Consider the following 20,731-nt stretch of genomic DNA (forward strand, 5'->3'; position numbering starts at 1 on the left):
TTTCATCCTTTAATATTTTTTTTGGTTGTACTTTGGCTATAATTTATTAAAGTGGTAAGAAACACAACAGAACCATCAAAAGGTAAAAGCACATGGAACAAAGTCCAGAACAAATTGGGCACCTCATTCTTGAATTTTTTTTTTTCCCAAGTGTGATGGGTTTATTTTATTTTACTCTGATGCAAAACCAAAGATTCCACTACAGCATAGAGACCAATATATTAAAACATCATGAAAAAGTGGTATGGTACATGCAGGATGTGATGTACAAACTGGAGGGTCAGGTCATTTCCTTTAACATGACACTACACTGTCGCTGAGGAACAAATTTAAATTAACACTGCAGAACTCAACTCAAATGTGGCACAAACATGACAACTTCCAGGCATGCCTTCAAGAACCTCCCTTAGGATGGACTTGCAATCTCTAGACTTCAGTGTGGGGAGATTTACAATTCTTTGGAAGAATAAAAAGTTCACACTTTTGAAATTTCACAGAAGAATTTTAAGGCCAAAACATAGTGGGTTCATTTTTCTTCACTTCCAAGAACAAATCTGATGCTTTACTCAAAACCACATTAGGCTTCCAGTTCAAATCCCAACCCAACCTTGTGCCCTCCTGCACTGAAGTTCTTTCCATCAGTTAAAGCTGATAGGGTCAGTTTGACTCTTGGTCAAAGGGTCTGAGTATAACCCAGTCCAATCAAGCTGGCATTGTTTACTTTAGCAGATAGAGAAGTTCTACAATCCAGCTTATATTTAGCAGCAATGCCAAAACGGGTATTGTTGCTACCAGCTGTCCATGCAAGCTTTATTGACGTTTCAATCTTCTCATTAACTTTCTGGTAGATAGAACCTCCAAATTCAGTGCCATCATTCACATGAGTGTGCAGCTGGAAGTCTACAGCCTTTATAACCCAGGGCGAAATTATTCTTAGACAGTTTGGATTTAGCTGTGTCAAAACTCATCTGATAGCCAGCAAGCCAACCTTCAAAAGCCAATACAGCCTAGTCATAGATGGTTGGTCCAGAAAAATCTGTATCAACATTACTGCCAACACTAAAACAATCCCATTTATAGGAGGCCTTCAATTTCCCACTCTTCTTTCCTGTGTTCAGTACAAATATAGTATCAAGAGTCAGTTTCAACCCTTCGGCCAACTTATTCTCCAAAGAGATTTCTGTCCCAAGAATATTGTCCGTGTTCCATATTTGGGTGAAGGTAAGTCCATAGTTACAGACCTTATATTTAGTCTCTAGGTTGCCCAACGCTTTCCCTGTATCAGTATAAGCATGACCTGAAGTAGAAAATTCCATTCCACTGTAAGACTTGGTTTTCAGATCTATTTTGACCATGCCAAACCCATATCCCTTGTTGAAGATATCCTTGGCAGCCTTTCCTGGGTCACAGTAAGTTAGTGTGTTACACATATCTCCAACCTAAGGGCCTGTCTGGGCTCCGCCAGGGCAACGCTGAAGGTCTTCTTCAAACCAACGCCATCCGCGCCTGAGCGGCCTCCTCATTCTTTAATTTTTAAACTACCTGTATGATTTTTTTCTTTTCGACAGTCTTTCATTGGATTGTTACATATCCATTTTGACAGTGTCATAAATGTGATTAGATCATTTATATATGGTATAATTACTGATGTGTTTGGATTTTGGGTCTGTCTTTTACTTTATTTTTTATTATTTTTTAGTTATAGATGGTCACAATGTCTTTATTTATTTTTATGTGGTGCTGAGGATTGAACCCAGAGCCTCACACATGCTAGGCAAGCGCTCTACCACTGAGCTCCAGCTCCAGCCCCCAGGTCTATCATTTTTTGTTTGCTCCTCTCTGTCTTGAATTATTTGATCATTGTTATTTAGTGTTCCATTTTATTTTTTTCGTGTATGCCTGTATCTCTTGTTTGGTTGAAATCCATATAGGAATTTCAATATATATATGTTGAACTTTTCACACACTGCTTAGACTTAATATTTACCACTTCAATGCAGTGTGGAAATCTTACCATCATATAGTTCTTTTTTTTTTTTTTTTTTTTTTTTTATGGGATGAGACATTTTTCTTTCATTTTCTTTTGAGTTTAAGTTTGGCATTTTCAGATTCATATTGAATGAATGCACTGTAAATAGCACTTAGTAATATGTTTAAAATTATCATTTTTATTACAAAAATATTATGGTTATGGTTTAAGAATTCAAATAGCATGGTAAGTGGTTAAGTTGAAATGTAAATGCCCCTTTCATTCCAACTCACCCTCAGATATACTCTCTTGAAGTAGTCATTGTTCAAATTTCTTATGTATTGTTCCAGAAATAGTAAATCCAGAACAACAAATCCATATCTTATTTCTTTTACTTAATGAGATCCTAGATAACTTTCTCTAACACTAGGCACACATCTCCAGACTTCATTCTTAAAAAAATATGGAACGCTTCACGAATTTGCATGTCATCCTTGCGCAGGGGCCATGCTAATCTTCTCTGTATCGTTCCAATTTTAGTATATGTGCTGCCGAAGCGAGCACCATCATATAGTTCTCTTGACTTTTTCATCTTTGTTATAATTGTTACATGTTATATCTAGATAAGTTGAAGGACCCATACAGATGGTATTACATACTTTTTGTTTCTAGTCATCAAACATACTTTGAACAACTCAAAAGGAGAATAGTGTATTTTGTTTGCCTAAATGTTGATCAATTTTTGTAGTTATTTTTAATGTTCCAAAATTCCCTTCTAGTATTCTTTCCCATTCTATCTGAAAAATCTTTGACAGTTCCTTTAGAGCAAGTCTCTGGCAACAAGTTTTTGCTGTCAACTGAAAATGTGTTTATTTCATCTTCATTTTTGAAGGATAGTGTCAGTCGATATAGGATTTGGGGTTGACAGGTTTTTGTTTGTTTGTTTTTAACAGTGCTAGAAATTGAACCCAGGGCTTCATGTAAGTGCTCTAACACTAAGCTACATCCCCAGTCTTTTTTTGTTTTTCTCAGCACTTAAGATTATGTGTTCCATTATTTTTCAAGACTCCATGATTTCAAACGAGAAATCTTAAGTGACTTGAATCATTGTTCCCTTATAAATATGATTCTATACTTTGGTGTGACTGTTGTCTCCCTAAGTGATCTCATCCAGGTCCATAGTTTTAAATACCATATAAATGCTGATGATTGCAGCCCAGGATCATCTCTGAGCTCCAAATTTTTATATCAAAGATCTTAGTTATATTTCTCAAATTTATTTGTCCATGGGACTTGTGATATACTACTATTATTACTTCTGAGTGAGTTACATGGCCATCTGCGAACCATATCTTTTAAGTTCTACTTTTCTGTCTCCACTGTTACCATCCTGTTCCAAGTCAACATGATCCTTTTCCTGAACTATTGCATATTTTTCTGTTTCTAATTTTGTAAAATGGAAGTCTAACCGTATAACCTCCTTGCTTAAAACCATTCACTGGATTTCCTTTATACTTGGAATAGAAACCTAAACCCTTAAGTGCTTGATCTGGTCAACTCCCGACATCCACAATAGTGGCTACTCTTCTCATTTTTTATACATAACCAGGTTCTTAACTATTTTTGCACTTGCTTCATTCTCTCTGCCCTCCCTTCCCATCCATTCTTTGCTTAGATCCTTCTTTTGCTTCCAGCTTTAGTTTATCACTTCCTTTAAATAGTATAATTTCCTGCTTTAACCTGTTATTTAAGAGATTTGCAAAAAAAAAAAAAAAAAAAATGACAATGTCATTCTTATCTCTTAATTCTCTTCTGAAAGTTATTTTTAAATGTTTTATATTAAACAATGGGTTTATTATTTTAGAATTAAATATTTTTTAAATTTCTCAGCTTTAATTTCAAATGTGGTGTGTAATGATAAATTTTGTAACCCACAAAAACCAAAGATCTTTGGAGACCCCAGTAATCTTAATTCTTATTGTGATAAGCTATCCATAATACCCTTTACCATTTTAACTATTTCTGTGTGTACATTAAAGAAATTCACAATGTGGTACAACAGTCTATTTGCAGAACTAGGTTTTGAAAATGAGAGAATTCTAGATGTGTCATATTAGTGGAATTATACAATATGTGCCTTTTGTGGCTCTTATTTCACTTAGTGTAATGTTTTTAAAACCCATTTATGTTGTAGCATATATCAAAAGCCCATTAATATTCCATTGTATGTATGATACATTTTGTTTTATTCATTTATTTCCTCTTTAATCTTAGTTACAATACAAGAGCAATTTAAAATGTATTGATAATTTAAATAGCAAATAATTAAGTAGTAAATCATATGGTATAGAATCTACATATTTCCCCATAAATTTTTATAATCCAGAGAGATTCAATTTGGTATTTGAAATTCTGAGTCATTATTTGAGGTCACCATTAGTCATTTAATTCTTGTTTTCTCCATGATATGGACATTATTGGCTTTATAAAGATTAATTTCATTGGAAGCTTAAGTTTGTTGTTGTTGTTTGGTGCTGAGGATTGAACCCAGGGATGCTTTACCACTGAGCCACATCCCTAGTCCTTTTTATTTTTTATTTGAGACAGGGTCTCACTAAGTTGCTGAGAGGCTGCCTTGAACTTGTGATCCTCCAACCTCAGCCTGCAGAGTAGCTGGGATTACAGGCATGTGCCACCATACCTGACAAGCTTTGTTTTTTTTTTTTAAACTGTTAATAATTACCTACATCTAAGTCATTCTTTATCTAATAATATTAAGTTATAATTTATGTTTTATTTTATTGCCATCTATAATTTTACCTTGTTTATTTTTATTGACCTAGAATTATTGCTGGTGCATATATTAAGTGCTTAATAAATATTAAATCAATGAATGTTCTTAGCTACACAGTTATAAACACTCTTTTGTATTATTTTTGTAGATCATATCATTAAAGTCATCCATTTATAGATTTTACTAGTTTCTCATAAGACACTCATTTTTAAGTTCTTAAATTTTATTTCACTTTCTTCCTCTGCATTAACAAAGATTAGGCTTTTGCTTTTGAAGTTTTAACATTGAAAAGTTTCAGTATAATCTTGCGATGCTTTTAACCCATATTAAGCTATAGAGCCAAAATGTTCATCGAGGCAGTTATTTCCTGGCTTTTGGCTATGAATCAGATTGTAACTATTTCTTTGATTTTGAAATTGTGGTTTCTTGAGCTAACTTGAGTGATGTAAAAGATGAGTCTTGTTAGGCGTTTCCTCTCCTCTTTAAAAGTGTATTTGGTGTTTTATTGTAAACAGGTTTTCTCCAAGGAAACATTTATCTGCAGTGTTACCTCATCAACCCTTAGAAATGAAAACCTTCCTATATGTACTTATTCTTAGTTTATTATTAAGCTATATGGTACTCACATGTGTGATGAAAATAGCCTTGTGTTTTTATTTTACACACACACACACACACACACACACACACACACACGCTTTTAATATTCCCAGACCTTTTAGAAGTAACTCTGTTCTGACTCAGTGTTCTGCTGATTACAAGACATTTTCCTCCACCCACTTTGGGAGTTGTGAATGTTTATCCTTTTATTGGTTAAGTCTGGCCACTCAGTACATGAGTAAATGTCACATGCATGTGGTATTACTTGTCAGAGTGGAATTCTAAGACTTCCTCTTTACATAGAACAGTTTAACTTTTGTGCTTCTGATCAGCGGCATGGTCCTGGGGACAGTTCTGCTTCCTCCTAATAGTTATGGCAGAGATCAGAACCCATCGCTTTGCTGCCTGTGCAGTGAGGCCTCAGGATCTGCTGTACCCAACTTGACAGGTATGGTTCGGAGTCGATAGTTTGGGAAAGGGTAGATAACCACAGGAGTCAAGTATGACTAGAGATATTAAAAAGTTAATCTTACATGCTACTGTTAGCATCTACGTTTTTTTTTTTTTTGTCAGTAAAGGTTCGTGTTGCTTTTTTCCTTAGTCTTTCATGGTAGAATCTTTATTGAATATTTATCAAATATTGAATATTTATTAAATGAAAGAATATATGAATAATGTGATATTTTATGCTAAAGACATATATATGTCTTTTTTTTGTTTTTGTTTTTTAGTTGTAGATGGACACAATACCTTTATTTATTTTTAAGTGGTGCTGAGGATTGAACTAAGTGCCTCACACATGTGAGGCAAGCATTCTACCACTGAGCTGCAACCCCAGCCCCCACATACGTCTTGATGTGAAGGACTTAAGCTGTATTGAAAACTGTTGAATAATTTATCCAATTTAGTTTTTAAAAGACATTAAAGTTATTAGCTTCTTGGAGAATACATAGATGAAATAGAATTCAGTCAAGAGAAATTTTTATGAAATACCCGAAACTACCTAAACTGAAAATTTGTATTTTAATTTTTCCAATTACTGCCTGGCAAATTTCTAATAAAACTGATAAAAAGTTATTGAATAACTAATTGTTGGAAGAGTTTTTGATAAAATTAAACATTAAGTTTCAGGTTACTCTGAATTTGAGTTTTATTATTCTAGATTTTAACTTGTTTAATCATGATAATTTACTTTGTACAAGCTGTTACTGCTGTTTTGCTTTATTTTTGTTGTATACTACACATTTATTAATAGAAAAAAGTTCACAGAGCCAGATGCAGTGGCACATGCTGATAATCTCAGTGAAGTGGGAGGCTGAGACAAGAGGACTGTAAGTTTGAGGCAGTCTGGACAATTTATTGAAACATTGCCTCAAAATAAAAAAATTAAAAGGACTGGGGATGTAACTCAGTTCTAGAGTGCCTCGAGGTTCAATCCCCAGATCCCTAGTACTGAAGGAAAAAACACGGAGTGTGCAGGATAGAGAAAGAGAGAAAGAAGTAACAAAGTTACCTTTTTAAAATTATCATAAAATAGTTTTGCCACTTAGTTCCTTTACATACATAAGTAAACTTCAGTCTCTCATGAGTCCATCATCTACCTCTATAGCAGTGATTAACTAGAACATCAGTTAAATTACTATGTAAGTTAACTTGGTATATAGTGGTCACTTCACACTGTTCAAAAATGAAACTTTTCAGCCTACATACCTCCATTCAGGCTTTTGCAGTATATCTGAAGCATCCAGACATGTCTGTCTCAACCGATGAGGAAAGAGCCACAGACTAGGCCACTGAGGTTTACTTGCTCTTCCAACAGGCTTTTGTTTCATTTTGGTTTTGCCTTTACCCCTTAGCTTGTTCTTTTCTGTTTCTTTTTTTTTTAACTGTGTGATTCAATATATAATCATTCTTGGCCCCAGAAAAATGTTGGATTTCTTTTCTTTAAAAAAGTTTGTCTTTTGTTTGGTGCTAGTAGGTAGGATGGGGTTTCAGTGGATATCCTGTGCAGACAAATTTACAGGAAATTGACCCTCAGTTCTATGAGAACAAAAGAGTGAGTGGGAAGAAAGAAGAAAAGAAGGAAGGAAGATCTTTTGACTCAACCAAAAAGACCATAAAACCAGAGATGGGAAGAAGTGGAGGGGTAGGAAATGAAAAGGATCGTTTTCTAAGTGGTGGTTCTTTTAGTATTTTTGCCTACAAAATTATATTTATCCTGTATTTTTCTTAATTTGTATATTTCAGGAATATGTAGTATTTTTGACCTTTAGATGTTTTAAAAATTTATGTAAATTGTGCTGTGACTCTTATCCTGTTTTCTCCTTTTGTCAAATAACTTTTTTTTGGGTGGGGGTACTGGTAATGAACCCAGGAATACTTCAGCACTGAACTACATCTCCAGTCATTTTCTTTTTAATTTTGAGACAGAGTCTTGCTAAATTGCTGAACTTGAAATCCTCCTGCCCCAGTTTCCCGATTACAGACATGTACCCCTGCACCTGGCTAAATAACATGGTTTTAAAGAAGCTAACTTGCCTTTAACAATCTTTCCTTGGACCTGGAGTTCCTCCCCTGATAGATGAATCACATACTATAGACATGTCCTTGCACATCGACAGTCATCAGTACAGAATTCCTACTTATCCATTTTAAATGCTTACCTAATCTAAAGTCTGAAACCTTGCCTGGCTGTAGAGTTTTGTTTTGTATTCTGTCCTCATATAGCATCCTCCAGGTATGGCAGTCGACATGATTTATTCTTTTTTTGAAAACTTCTTAATATCCAGGCACTGTTTCAGTGAACAAAACAGAAAATTCCTGTCCTCATAAAACATGTATTCTAATAGGAGGAGTTTGATAATAAGCATGAATATAGTAATTAATAAGTAAATTATATGTTTGGTAATAAGAACTCTGGAGAAAAATATATCAGGAAAGGAAACATGGAAGATGTGGAAGTGTTGGTAATAGTTGCACTTTAAAATAGAATAATCAGAAAATGCCATGCTGGGAGGGTAGTATTTGAGTAAAATGTCATAAGTGTTTTAGGCAGAAGGAAAACCACCACAAAGATCCTGAAGCAGGAGTGTATCTACCATGTTTAAACAATAGCAGGGGTAGGGTTAGTGGTCAGAATGACATAAACTAGGGGAAGAGTAGTAAAAGATGAACTGCACAAGACAAATTGTGAAAGACCTCATGGCTTTTTAAGGATTTTGATTTTCACTCTAAAATGGGGAGTCATTGAAAGAGTTTTAAACAGGAGTAACACAGTTCGGTTTATGCTTTAAGAGATAACTGGTGTGTTGACAAGCAATAGGCAGAAAGTGAAGACAAGAGGAAATCAGTGGCATCGTGAAATAATCTAGTTGATACATGATTATTTTAACAGAATAGTGGTCGTGGAGAGGGTGAGTGAGAAATGGATAGACTTTGGATATTCCTGAAGACAGTGCCAATAGAAGTTCTGAGTGAATTGGATGTGGGGTGAGAACAAGCAAGCAAGAAAGAAATTGTGAATGATTACAAAAGTTTTTGACCTCAGCACCTGAAAAGATGAAATTATCATCAGCCGAGATGGGAATTCTGTGGAAGAAACAGATTTGGGGTGGGGTGGGGAAAATGGAGAGTAGTTTTGTATATTAGTTAAATAGTGTTATTAGAGATATCTAGACTTTATGTTCTGAAATCCAGCACAATACTTAGCATACAATAGATGTTCTTTCAAGTTACTGGTTTTGTAAATCTTACAACTTTGGGGAGTGGGATGGGAGGAGTGTTGACTTGGGCACGTGCTCTACAACTGAGCTACTTCCCCAGCCCCAATCTTAAACTTTAATACACTGGGTTTCACAAAGTTAGGTATAAACGTATAGCATTTGCTGGTTTTGTTCTAATAGGGTTTAGGTTGGCTACAGTCTGCTTAATTCTATAGTATCTCTACCTTGTCATTGGTAATGGAACAGTTCTCCAGGGGTGAGATTTTCTTTTATAATTTCAAACAAGCGATTTCTTTCTAAAAAGAATGAAGAACACTTGAAACTGTTTGATAATCATTAGATAGTAATTACTACAAAACATCGTAATGTGTTACCACTGTTTCTGACAAAATCATTTATTAGTGTGGACGCAATAATAAATGTGATAATAATAAATGTGATAAAAGCGATATTTTCTGGGCTTTTTTTTTTTTTTGAACAATGCTCTTGATTTTAATAAAGGACTGGCATTTGTGACCCAATGGAAAGTATGCTGGAGCAAATAATTTTTTCATTGAAATAAAGAAAAATACAGTACATGTGACCTCTTTAAAGAATGTTTCTTATAATATGGTGTTTTATTTATTTGGTAATCCTAAATTGGTTTATCTTGTGTATAATTTAACTGTTTGATTCATTGTATGCTCTGTGTTTACAGGGAGCAAGTATTTGCTTTAAGTTGACTTTTCAGGACACCTGAACATATCTTTAAGTTTATCATAATACTCTTAGTGCAAAACAAAATTTAGTTAACTCTAGAAATGTAGACATTTCTTTCTTTTCAGAGAAGGAAGGAATGTGATGAAGTGAAAGGATACCACTGTTAAGAGAATTGCAGATCCAACCTGCCATGGGAATTTCTGTCAATGTCATGTAGACAGTTACAAAACCAATTTTTAAACATTGGTTAGTGTGATTTTAAGATTAAAATACATTTCATTGTTTCCTGTCATACATTTTTGTGTAAGTTAGCAATTCATTCAGCTAATAGTTATTGAACACATATTATGAAAACTTGACAGGAAAAAGATTTAGTTCTTACCCCTAAGGAGTCCATTGTGAAGTGTGGAAATGACTGATGGAACAAGTGTCATGCTTTGAGAGCCCAGAGAGATGGTTTCCTAGGTGAGGTTATCAGTTTCTAGGGGAGCTAAGTGTTGTAAGATGAGAAGTCAAGTTAGTTAGAAAAAAGTAGGCTCAGAACCCATTCCATGTGTACAAGACTCAATGAATAAAGGCCAAAAGGTGGGAGGCAAAGTGACATATGTTATATTTGAGGTGAGGAGTGGGGAGAGGCAAAGCTGGGGAAGTAGGTCTGGATTGCCTACTGACCTGAAAGGTCTCAAAGGCTGTGATAAGGAGACTTCAGCTTGATGGTGAACTATTGAAGAGGCTTAAGAAGAGTGATGTGGTCAAATTTTTGTCTTAAATAGATCACTTTGCCAGCTGTGTGGAGGATGGATTTGAGGGAGACAAGACTGGAGGCAGTAGTCCAGGTGAGATGTTGGGAATCTGAACTGAGGTCTTGGAAGTAGAGATGAAAAGAAGAATGGACTTGATGCAAAATAAAACCACAGATTTGAAGGTTTTTCCCTTCAAATATGATAAAAATAATTTTAAATTTAAAAAAGCGAGAAGAGAGATGTAATACAAAAATTTGTTATAAGACATACAGTTATGGTTTGCCTTAGCACACAGCCACTAAAATCAGTCCCAGAAATCTAGAAAATTCCTTTTGGAAGAACATTTATTTTTTTGAATTAGCAATCTGGGCTGTGTAAAACAGGTGATCTTTCAGACAATATAGGGATCACCTATCTACATGTATGAATAAAGTTAGGAACTACAAAGCCTTGAGGAAGAAAAATATCTTAAAAGGCTTCAACCACTGCTCATGGTAGAAATTCAAATATCCATTGACTAAATTATCAGTATTTTACAAAGATCTGCTCAGGAAAAGAAATTAAAGCTTTTTAAAAAGTCATTAAAACAATGAACAGTTGCAAACTAATCTAACCTAAAAAGATTCTTTGGAATGTCAAGAATACTTTGCATTGAACCAAAACCTGTTTCTTTCATTTAGCAGAAATTTTAGGATTGTTTTGCTAAAAACATTGTTCTACAATTTTTATATGTAAATAGAAGGTTTGGATTTATTCTTCTATATTTCTGAAAATTTTCTTTTTTCTGTAGTTTGATTTCTATGGAGAAAGTAATGGAAGAAATGTAGTTGAGAATTTATAAAACATAACAATTCTTTATTTAAAGCCATCACTACAACAAAATATCCTATTTTTTTTTAAAGCTAGGAGCCTCTTTCTGAGCTTCCTTTTTTTCATTTTGAAAAACTATACCTTGTCTGACTTTGGTGCATACATATAAATCAGAGCTAAACTCTCATTTTGTGGTCCTTTCTGTGACTACCTTGTTACCATTTCAAGAAATAATTCTGTATCTAATGCTCAGGAGACACAGTGCCTAATTGCTCATCTTCATGACTGTAAACTGTACAGTTCTGTGTCTTTGGAGTTGTGGGTATAGGCCAGCAACTGAAATACTGTGTCTATACTGAATTCAAATGAATTTTCAGCTGTTGAACTCATCGTGAATTCCTTTCCCTTTTTGTGTCTTTCAGAAGCTTTGCACCGCCCCTATGGTTGTGATGTTGAATCCCAGGCACTGAATGAAGCCATTAGGTGGAGCTCCAAAGAGAACTTGCTTGGAGCCACTGAGAGTGACCCTAATCTCTTTGTTGCACTTTATGATTTTGTAGCAAGTGGTGATAACACACTCAGCATCACTAAAGGTGAGGCTTCTATATAACATCCAGTTTCTATTAGTGGTTAAGAAATAAAGGAGACTGTCTGGCTTCTGCCACTGACTAAAATAGCTAACTAATTTGGGCTTAGATACTTCTGGTTCTTTTTTAGCTGTGTAAGAGTACTGACCTATAAAGCGTAACTCTATTTTTTAGGGTTTTGGAGGATAAAACCGAGTTAAAACACCTTAAGGGGGAAAAATCTGTCTTCTCAGAAATCTGTACTGTATATAATTTTGTGTTCTCTCACGCTCTCTCTCTCTCTGTCTCTTGCTCTTTCTGTATATATATTTACACACACACATACATATATATGTATATATGTATGTTCTTGGCTTTTGCATTTATAAAGCCTCCCATTGGGGAAAAATGTATTTCAGGATAATTTTTAACTAAGCGAAGTTGTAACTTAATGATTTTTTGTCAAACAGATGCCTGCTGCTTGTAAGTTTCAGAAAGAATTAAATGGGAGTGGTCATTCCATGTCAAGAAGGCAGCCTTCCCCACTTGAGGAATGTTGCTCTTATGTAAAAATTTTATTTTTGTAGTTGTTGATGGACAGCATGTCTTTATTTTTTGTTGTTGTTGTTTTGTTTATTTTTATGGGGTGCTAAGGATCAAACCCAGTGCCTCACACATGGTAGGCAAGCTCCCTACCACTGAGCTACAGCCTCAGCCCTGGACATTAATTCTTAACATCCCATCCCATTCATCAAAAGGAGAAATCCTTAAAACTGAATTCTCAAACTGAGGTGTAGGTGTGTCCCACAGTGGATATGATTGTATATTAGCACGTTTCAGGAGTTTTCAAAGGCATATAGGAAAAGTAAAAGTGCTTTCTCTCCAGGCATCAACTTAAATATTTTGGGTAGTTTTAGGAGCAGGATGTGGACAATATGTATATGTGGGGGGGGTGTTGTGTTTATGTAGTTGAAGGAAAATATTACATAAAGTTTGAGGATTAAACAAAGGACTTCAAAGAAATATTCTTCTGTAGCCTCTTGGGCAACAGTGCACTCTGTTTTACCTTTACCAGTACTTCAGTGGAGAAATTTGCAGAGCGATGACTCAGTACATTCTTTCCTAAGTAGGGTTTTCTTGTGGTATTTTCCAAGACAGCACAGTCACCAAGGGAACATTGATGTAGAAAGTCTTCATTTCTCATTTACCAGGTATAGCAACCACTAATGTGCTGCTCAAGGATTGGGATTCCCTTTATCTTATAGCCAAGAGTGGTTTCTCTTAAATTCATGAAATGTCAGATTTTTCTTACCTTTCTTTCCTTGTTTTTTGGTACTGGGGATTGAACCCAGGGGTGCTCTTACCACTGAGCTACGTCCCCAGTCTTTTTTTATTTTTTATTTTGAGACAGGGTCCTCCTAAATTGCCCAGGCTGGCCTGAAACTTGGGATCCTTCTGCTTCAGCCTCCCATATAATTGGGATTACAGGTGTGTGCCACTGTGCCTGGCTAGTTCCTTCTTCTTTGAAGATGATACTTTACTTGAAGTAAAAAGAAGAATTCTGCTGGACTCGGTGCCTACCTGTAGCTGAGCTACTCAGTGACACTGAGACAAAATGATCATTTGAGCCCAAGAGCTTCAGACCAGCCCAAGCAACATAGCAAGACTCTGTCTCAAGAAAGGAAAAAAATAAAAAAGAAAGAAAAGAAAGTTCTTTTAGGATTCCTCTGCCAAAAGTCCCAATTTTTATGGTGGTCAGAATTTCCAGAGTATAAAATTCTCCTAACTGCCAAAAAGAAAAAAACAAAAGCCTATGATGTTTGTATCCTAATTATGATGGTATATAATTACCAGTTCTATTTAAGGAAGGGGCAATATGAAAACACACACACACACACAAAATCCTTGGTCTTCTAGTTCTGTGGACTAGTTGAGAAAAGGAACAGAGCAACAAGTTTTCTTAACTTTTTCTATAAATATAGAAAATATAGTTGTCTAGTATTCACCTGTGCACTTACGCATATCCACTGCTGCACAAGACACTCTCTTCTCTGTGTACATTGTATGAATATTATATACTCACGTGTGTATATACATGTGCTTTTGTATTTTTCCTCATATGGAGGTGTTTCAGGTGAGATAGTAGGGCTAAAAAGTTATGCTCTGTAAATGTTCCTGGAGGTCACTGGGAAAAGATAGATGAATCCCAGAGTAATTATTTTGAATTTTTCTTCAGTAGCCTTTGCCTGGTATTTTTTGGGCAATGTGATTGATTTGACATCCTTTTGCTTTTTGACCCTCAGCAAGTAGGGGTGAACTCTGTAGGAAACCTTGCGTCTGTTGGAGATAAGAACCTGAGGCACTACAAGAATTCATTAGATTAACTTTTATGCATTACTAAATACCTGTATGTAACTAGTATTTATATATTAGAAATACTTATACATTACTTAAATAATAATGATCTCTTTTTCACCTTGTTTTTCCAAAGAAGCTTCTAATATATGTCTGAAGATTTAGGGGCAAAATGTACATTTAAGTCTTAAATTTGCTGAGCATGGTGGCACTCACCTATAATCTTGGCGGCTCAGGAGGCTGAGGCAGGAGGACCATGAATTCAAAGCTGGCCTTAGCAAAAAAGACAAGGCGCTAATACGCAACTCAGTGAGAACCAGTCTCTAAATAAAATACAAAATAGGACTGGGGATGTGACTCAGTGGTTGAGTGCCCCTGAGCTCAATTCCTGGTTACCTGCTGCCCGCCCAAAAAAAAGTCTAAATTTGTTGTTAACTTTAATAGAGAAATTCAGAACATTGAAATTGATGGCAAAGATACACTAAGTGACTTGGATTTGGGGTTCCATCTTCGAAGTCGGCTTCCCTTTCATACACTAATTTCAGAGGAAAGAATAGGGGATTCATTCTTTGTTGATAATAGGAGGGAAACCATAACTATATTGGGAAATTGTAACTGTTTTAAAACTCAAGTCCTGGAAGTAGCTGTGCTTTGAGAGTCCTCTCTGCCTTCTCCTGCTCTCCTGGTTTTCTTGGTGAAAACATTGCTGAAAACTCTGGTCTTGTGTGTGTTTGTTTGTTTATATAAGTGGTTTTGTTGCCTTGGTGCCAACTGATTTTTAGAAGCAACTTGGTATTTCATGTCTTATCTCTAGTTTTTGATTATTATTATCATGATAAGCTATTTTGAGGGAAAGTGAATTTTATTTTTCTTGCACTATTTTTTTTTTCTAGCCAGTTGAGTAATTGTTCTGTAGCACCATACAGTTTCCTGGGAACATTTTTAAGGTGGTATATAAACCTTTAAAATTTTATAATAAAATTTTGTATTAAATGTAATAAACAGAAAACCACATCAGTTTGAAATAAAGTCCTCTCTTTTCTTTTGTTCTCGATGACTCTGTGGCTAGGTGAAAAGCTACGAGTTCTTGGTTATAACCAGAATGGCGAGTGGAGTGAAGTTCGCTCTAAGAATGGACAGGGTTGGGTGCCAAGCAACTATATCACCCCAGTGAATAGCTTGGAAAAACATTCCTGGTACCATGGGCCTGTGTCACGCAGTGCAGCGGAGTATCTACTCAGCAGTTTAATCAATGGCAGTTTCCTGGTGCGAGAAAGTGAGAGCAGCCCTGGGCAGCTGTCCATCTCGCTCAGGTATGAGGGACGTGTGTATCACTACAGGATCAATACCACCACAGATGGCAAGGTAAGACTTGCTAGTAACCACTAGTGTGGACTGGCTGCTCTGTACAAACATTACTCTCATTGACTCAAGTGGAGTATAGCTTTTCTGTCTCATGTGAAATAAGATATTTGCTAAATTTGTGAGTTAGAATGTTTGGCTTGTTAGAGCTTGCTCTTTCCAAAACAATAAAGTAATATAAACTAAAAAGAGGGAGTATGTTAATAGTTTAAAGATGAGCTAGATGGAAGGTGAACAATGAAGGGAACTTCTATGTAAGTTAGGTGATCTAATCAACACAAAAATATACACTCAATATAGTGACAGAATTTATGAATCAACTCTGTTTCATGGAAAATTAGGATCATCTCTAGAAAGTTCATGGAGTAAGAATTGAGATTTTTGAGACTGGCATTGATCATTAAATGTATGTTAACATAAATTAGATCATTTTAGTCATTTAGCATTTTTTATGGTGGGAAGATCACATGTTATAATGGACTTATTTTATTTATATTGGGGGTGGTACTGGGAATTGAATGCAGAGACCTTAACCAGTGAGCCACACCCCCAGCCTGTTTTTTGTCTTTTGAGACAGGGCCTAAATTGTTGAACTTGTGATCCTCCTGCCTCAGCATCCCCAGTTGCTGGGATTATAGGTGTGCACCACCATGTTTGACCCAAATGGATGTATTTAGAATGGAATTGTTATATTTTATGAATTATGAAGCCTGAACTTATATCATTTGTTCTTCTATTGAACAGTAAATTTAGGTGAAATCCTTTTTTCCATTTTTTCTCTGTGTGATATGTATATTAGGGAGATAGCATGGGCTTTAGACCAAACACACCTGTTTTGCTTTGTCTGTACCATTTATTACCTTTGTTATTTACATAAGCCTCAATTTCCCAAAGTCCCACTTAATGCTCGGCATGGTGATACATGCCTGTAATCCCAGATACTTGGGAGACTAAGGTAGGCACAAGTTCAAGGCTAGCCTCATCAACAAAGGGCTAGGGCTATAGCTCAATGATAGTGATCGCTGAGAGGGAAAAATGTCTCACATTATAGGATTGTTGTAAAGATTAAATGAAACAATTTCTGTAAAATGTAATAGCTGGTACAAAGTAGGAAATAAGTAAATTACTAGTTCTCTTTCTCTTTTTGCCCCACCATACAGACATGATATGTTGTATCATGGCCCAGCAAATAGAATTAGTTGTCTAACAACAGTAGAATGGATTAATAAATTGTGGTACATTCATAAAATAAAATCTCTTAACTCTTACAGAAAAGTTTGCTGGCCCCTGCTAAAAAGAGTCTTGTATACATAAAGCTGATTGAAAGGGATTAGTGGTTGCCTGGGGATTGGGATGCGGGGAGAATGGGAATAATTACTAATGGGTATGGGTTTTCTTTTGGGAATGATTAAAAATATTCTAGAGTTGTAAAGGTTGGGCAACTTTATAAATATACTAAAAACTACTGAATTATGTACATTAAAGTGGTGAATTTTATGGTATGTGAATTATATTACAATAAAAACAAACGCTGACTGGAAGGAAGCAGACACCAGACATACTATATGAGTTCCTTTGTATGTTGTTCAGGCAAAAGTTACCTGAAATGTTTGAATCAACTAGTGGTTGCCTTTGCAGGAGAGTAAGTAGCTGGGGGGAGGGTTTGGGGTGCTCACAGTGTTAAAGTTCTTGGTGTGGTTGATATTTACATGAGTGAGTTTATTTTATAAAAAGCATCAATTCTGTTTTTTTTTTTTTTTTTTTTTTTTTTTTTTTGGTGCTGGGGATCGAACCCAGGGCCTTGTGCTTGTAAGGCAAGCACTTTACCAACTGAGCTATATCTCCAGCCCCTTATTCTCTGTTTTTGATATAGTTTTCTGTATGTAATCAAGCAAAAGTTTCTTTTTAAAAAAATAAGCTCCCATGGTAGATAAAGCCAAAGACTGTGTTACTTTATACTTTGTATCGCTTATCCCAAATAAACAACTGTTTTGTCTATAACTGAACCCAGCTGTAGCATGCACATGTGCTTTCTGTGCACACACCTTCTCTTTCTCTTTTTTAACAGCCTAGACATTCAAGAAAGCACATTGTAAAAAAAAAGAAAGAAAGAAAAGAAAAGAAAGAAAGCACATTGTAGCCTGTATTCCCAGTAGCTTAGGAGGCTGAGGCAGGAGGATCTCAAGTTCAAGGTCAGCCTCAGCAGTTAGCAAGGCCCTAAGCAATTTAGTGAGACTCTGTCTCAAAATAAAAAATAAAGGACTGGGGGTATAGCTCAGTGGTAAAGTACCCCAGGTTCAATCTCCAGTACCAAAAAAGAAAACAAAAAACCCTATGTGTTGTAATTAAAAATTATAAGATAATAAAAAATAATCATAATGCCATCCTCAGCCCCCTCCAATCTAAATCACTGGTTGTCAACTTATGTTCTAAGATTTTGGGGTAATATTTCATTAACACAGGAGACCAACCCCTGCTTGTCTACTTTAATCACATCATCTCTCCTTTTACCTACTTTATATATTTGGGTTCTTTAACATTGTTGCCTAGAAACTATTTGAAGACGAGTGAACTTGATGATCCAAGAGACATGTTGGAAGTTTTCCCTTCCAGACAGTTAATTTAAGAATAGGGCGTGATTTTATTTGTTTTTTTTTTTTTTTTGTCTTTTTTTTTGCCGTGCTGGGGATAGAACCCAGGGCCTTGTGCATGCAAGGCGTGCACTCTACCGACTGAGCTATCTCCCCAGCCCTAGGGTGTGATTTTAAACATTAAACTGAAGTTCTGTTGTTGCCCCTCGCCATCAGCATTTAACTCTTTATTTACCTCAATTAAGATATATTCCCGTCTTCATGTTTTCAAGCTTCTTTGAAACTCCTCATCTCTTTCAAGTTTGCCTTTTCTCCTTTCCTCACCAGGTGTATGTGACTGCTGAGAGCCGCTTTAGCACTTTGGCGGAGCTTGTTCACCATCATTCCACAGTGGCTGATGGGCTAGTGACAACATTACACTACCCAGCACCCAAGTGTAATAAGCCAACAGTTTACGGGGTGTCCCCCATCCATGACAAATGGGAAATGGAACGAACAGATATTACCATGAAGCACAAACTTGGGGGTGGTCAGTATGGAGAGGTTTACGTTGGTGTCTGGAAGAAATATAGCCTTACAGTTGCTGTGAAAACATTGAAGGTGGGTAGCTGAGAATTACAGTTTTCAGGCATCTTTTTGTGTATGTGCTAAATCATTGGGAAATACCAGTGTGCTCTTCTTTAACTGTAGAACACTTTCCACCCCCTGGTGCCAAACAAATCAGCAAATTGTGATGATTAACCCTAATGCCATTGCTGACAACGCAGGGCAGATTATTCACTGCAGTGAAACCCACGTGTGGGAAAGGTTTGTCTCTAGAATGTTGATGTAGATCTTGGTGGGAGTTGAAAAGCAAATTATAAGTTACAAAAACAAAACAAGCTGTTTTGCTTCCTGTCAACGACCCCTGCTGGACAGAATTCATGCCTTGTCTATGAATCATGGCTCTTTCTTATTCTGTCCTTTTTCTCCCTGCCTCTTGCTCCTCCCATCTCCATGCAATTATATAGCTTTTTCTTGTTCTTAAATTCACAGAAATCTTTTTTCCTGATACTTCTCTCTCTCCTTTAAGCATCTCAGGATCAGATTATAGGCTTGTCACTCATGCAATTTACTAATCTTGTCCCAGAATCTCAGTGACTGGTAAATCACTCATAGGGGCTACTTTCCAACAATGAGTAGTCATCAGTTCTGTTAAGCATATTTTGAGTATAAGACAAAATTTGTGAGGCCTTACAAATATGCATCGCTCCTTAAGAAGTGTGTGATTTAATTAGGAAGATAAACAGGTAAATAGTAAACTGCTCTTGTCTCTTTATTCAAACGCCAAGGTATCTAAAGAAGTAAAAAATTTCCAATCTAAGTCTCTTGTGTTTCAGTTGATTGGAGGACATACTGTTGCATTTTGCTTACCCTCCTAATTTTTACTCTAGTTTCTAATATTGGATAAATCCAAAAAATTCTGTAAAACATATTAAGTTATAATAAAAATTTTTTTGGTTGTAATAAAATATCTTAAAAGTGATATGCTGAAATATTCAAGAGACACTTTCTTTTACTTTTAAAACTGAAGTTGTAGGATTGTGAGTTGATTCAAATTATTAAAATAGAGGTTTAGCTCTTTCCTTTTTTTCTTTCTTACCTTCCCTCTTTTCCAGGAAGATACCATGGAGGTTGAAGAATTCCTAAAAGAAGCTGCAGTGATGAAGGAAATCAAGCATCCTAATCTGGTGCAACTCTTAGGTGAGTAAGCCCAAACCATAGATTCTCATAAAGATGCTTGCCCCCAACCCCTTATCTTCTTTATTCTTTGAAATCCTCATGATAAAACTTCAAATGAGAATCCATTTCAGTAAATGGTTACCATGTACTGAGGATGTAGCTCAGAGGTAGAGTACTTGCCTACCGTGCATGAGGCCCTAGGTACAATCTCTAGCACCAAAAAACAAACCAAAACAAAACAAAAATAAGCAAACAAACAAACAAAAACAGGGCAGGGCAGGGGGGCTGGGGATGTAGCTTAGAGGTAGAGTGATTGCATTGCACCTGTGAGGCCCTGCATCACATACCCAGCCTTGCCAAAAATAAAACAAAAAAACAAATAGTGGCATGGATTCATTTCCATATAGGAACTGCCAAGCTTATGATGATTGCCCTTGATTCAAAATTCAGAAGCATTCAAAATGTTACCAAGTCAAAAACTTACCACAGTATTTTCACAACATAAGTAAACTTTCACAGTAAAAAAGAAGCAGATTAGAAAATTGTTACCACACTCATCACTTTACCTAAGCAGGAAATGCTGTACCGTAATAGATTGACTTTATTCATTCATGTCACAAAGAAACTTTTGACTAAACCCTTATTTTCTCTTTATAAAGTTGGGCCAGCATCTTTGGATGTTCAAATAGAATGAAACTCTCTCAAAGGAAATGATTTCTTTTGGCTCTTTATGAGAAATCTGCTATGTTAAAATTCTTGACCATGGAAATAATTAAAATCTTTTTACAAATCGTTGTT

At 35.8% G+C, this 20,731-nt stretch overlaps 1 protein-coding gene, 1 non-coding gene and 1 pseudogene across 8 annotated transcripts in view; 1 reads left to right on the forward strand and 2 right to left on the reverse strand.

The window, feature by feature from the left end:
* Positions 1-20,731, forward strand: part of Abl2 (ABL proto-oncogene 2, non-receptor tyrosine kinase) — a 105,960-nt gene that overhangs the window by 67,616 nt on the left and 17,613 nt on the right. For 2 of the 7 annotated variants that reach the window (XM_047520168.1, XM_047520171.1), the window contains exons 1-6: positions 5,678-5,811; positions 10,558-10,620; positions 11,760-11,930; positions 15,328-15,623; positions 18,539-18,811; positions 19,870-19,954. In XM_047520168.1, the coding sequence (XP_047376124.1) occupies positions 5,700-5,811; positions 10,558-10,620; positions 11,760-11,930; positions 15,328-15,623; positions 18,539-18,811; positions 19,870-19,954 (1,000 nt within the window). In that variant the 5' untranslated portion in view covers positions 5,678-5,699. Of the gene's footprint in view, positions 1-5,677; positions 5,812-10,557; positions 10,621-11,759; positions 11,931-15,327; positions 15,624-18,538; positions 18,812-19,869; positions 19,955-20,731 lie in introns of those variants that run through there. The other 5 variants (XM_047520167.1, XM_047520170.1, XM_047520169.1 and 2 more) reach the window with 3 other exon arrangements.
* Positions 288-1,445, reverse strand: LOC124961526 (voltage-dependent anion-selective channel protein 3-like; annotated as a pseudogene).
* On the reverse strand, positions 2,427-2,533 carry LOC124962518 (U6 spliceosomal RNA). Its single transcript, XR_007104525.1, has one exon. It is a non-coding gene; the product is annotated as a U6 spliceosomal RNA (small nuclear RNA).

This window comes from Sciurus carolinensis, chromosome 12 (genome assembly GCF_902686445.1).
Source record: "Sciurus carolinensis chromosome 12, mSciCar1.2, whole genome shotgun sequence".
In the NCBI taxonomy this organism is placed as follows: Eukaryota; Metazoa; Chordata; class Mammalia; order Rodentia; family Sciuridae; genus Sciurus; species Sciurus carolinensis.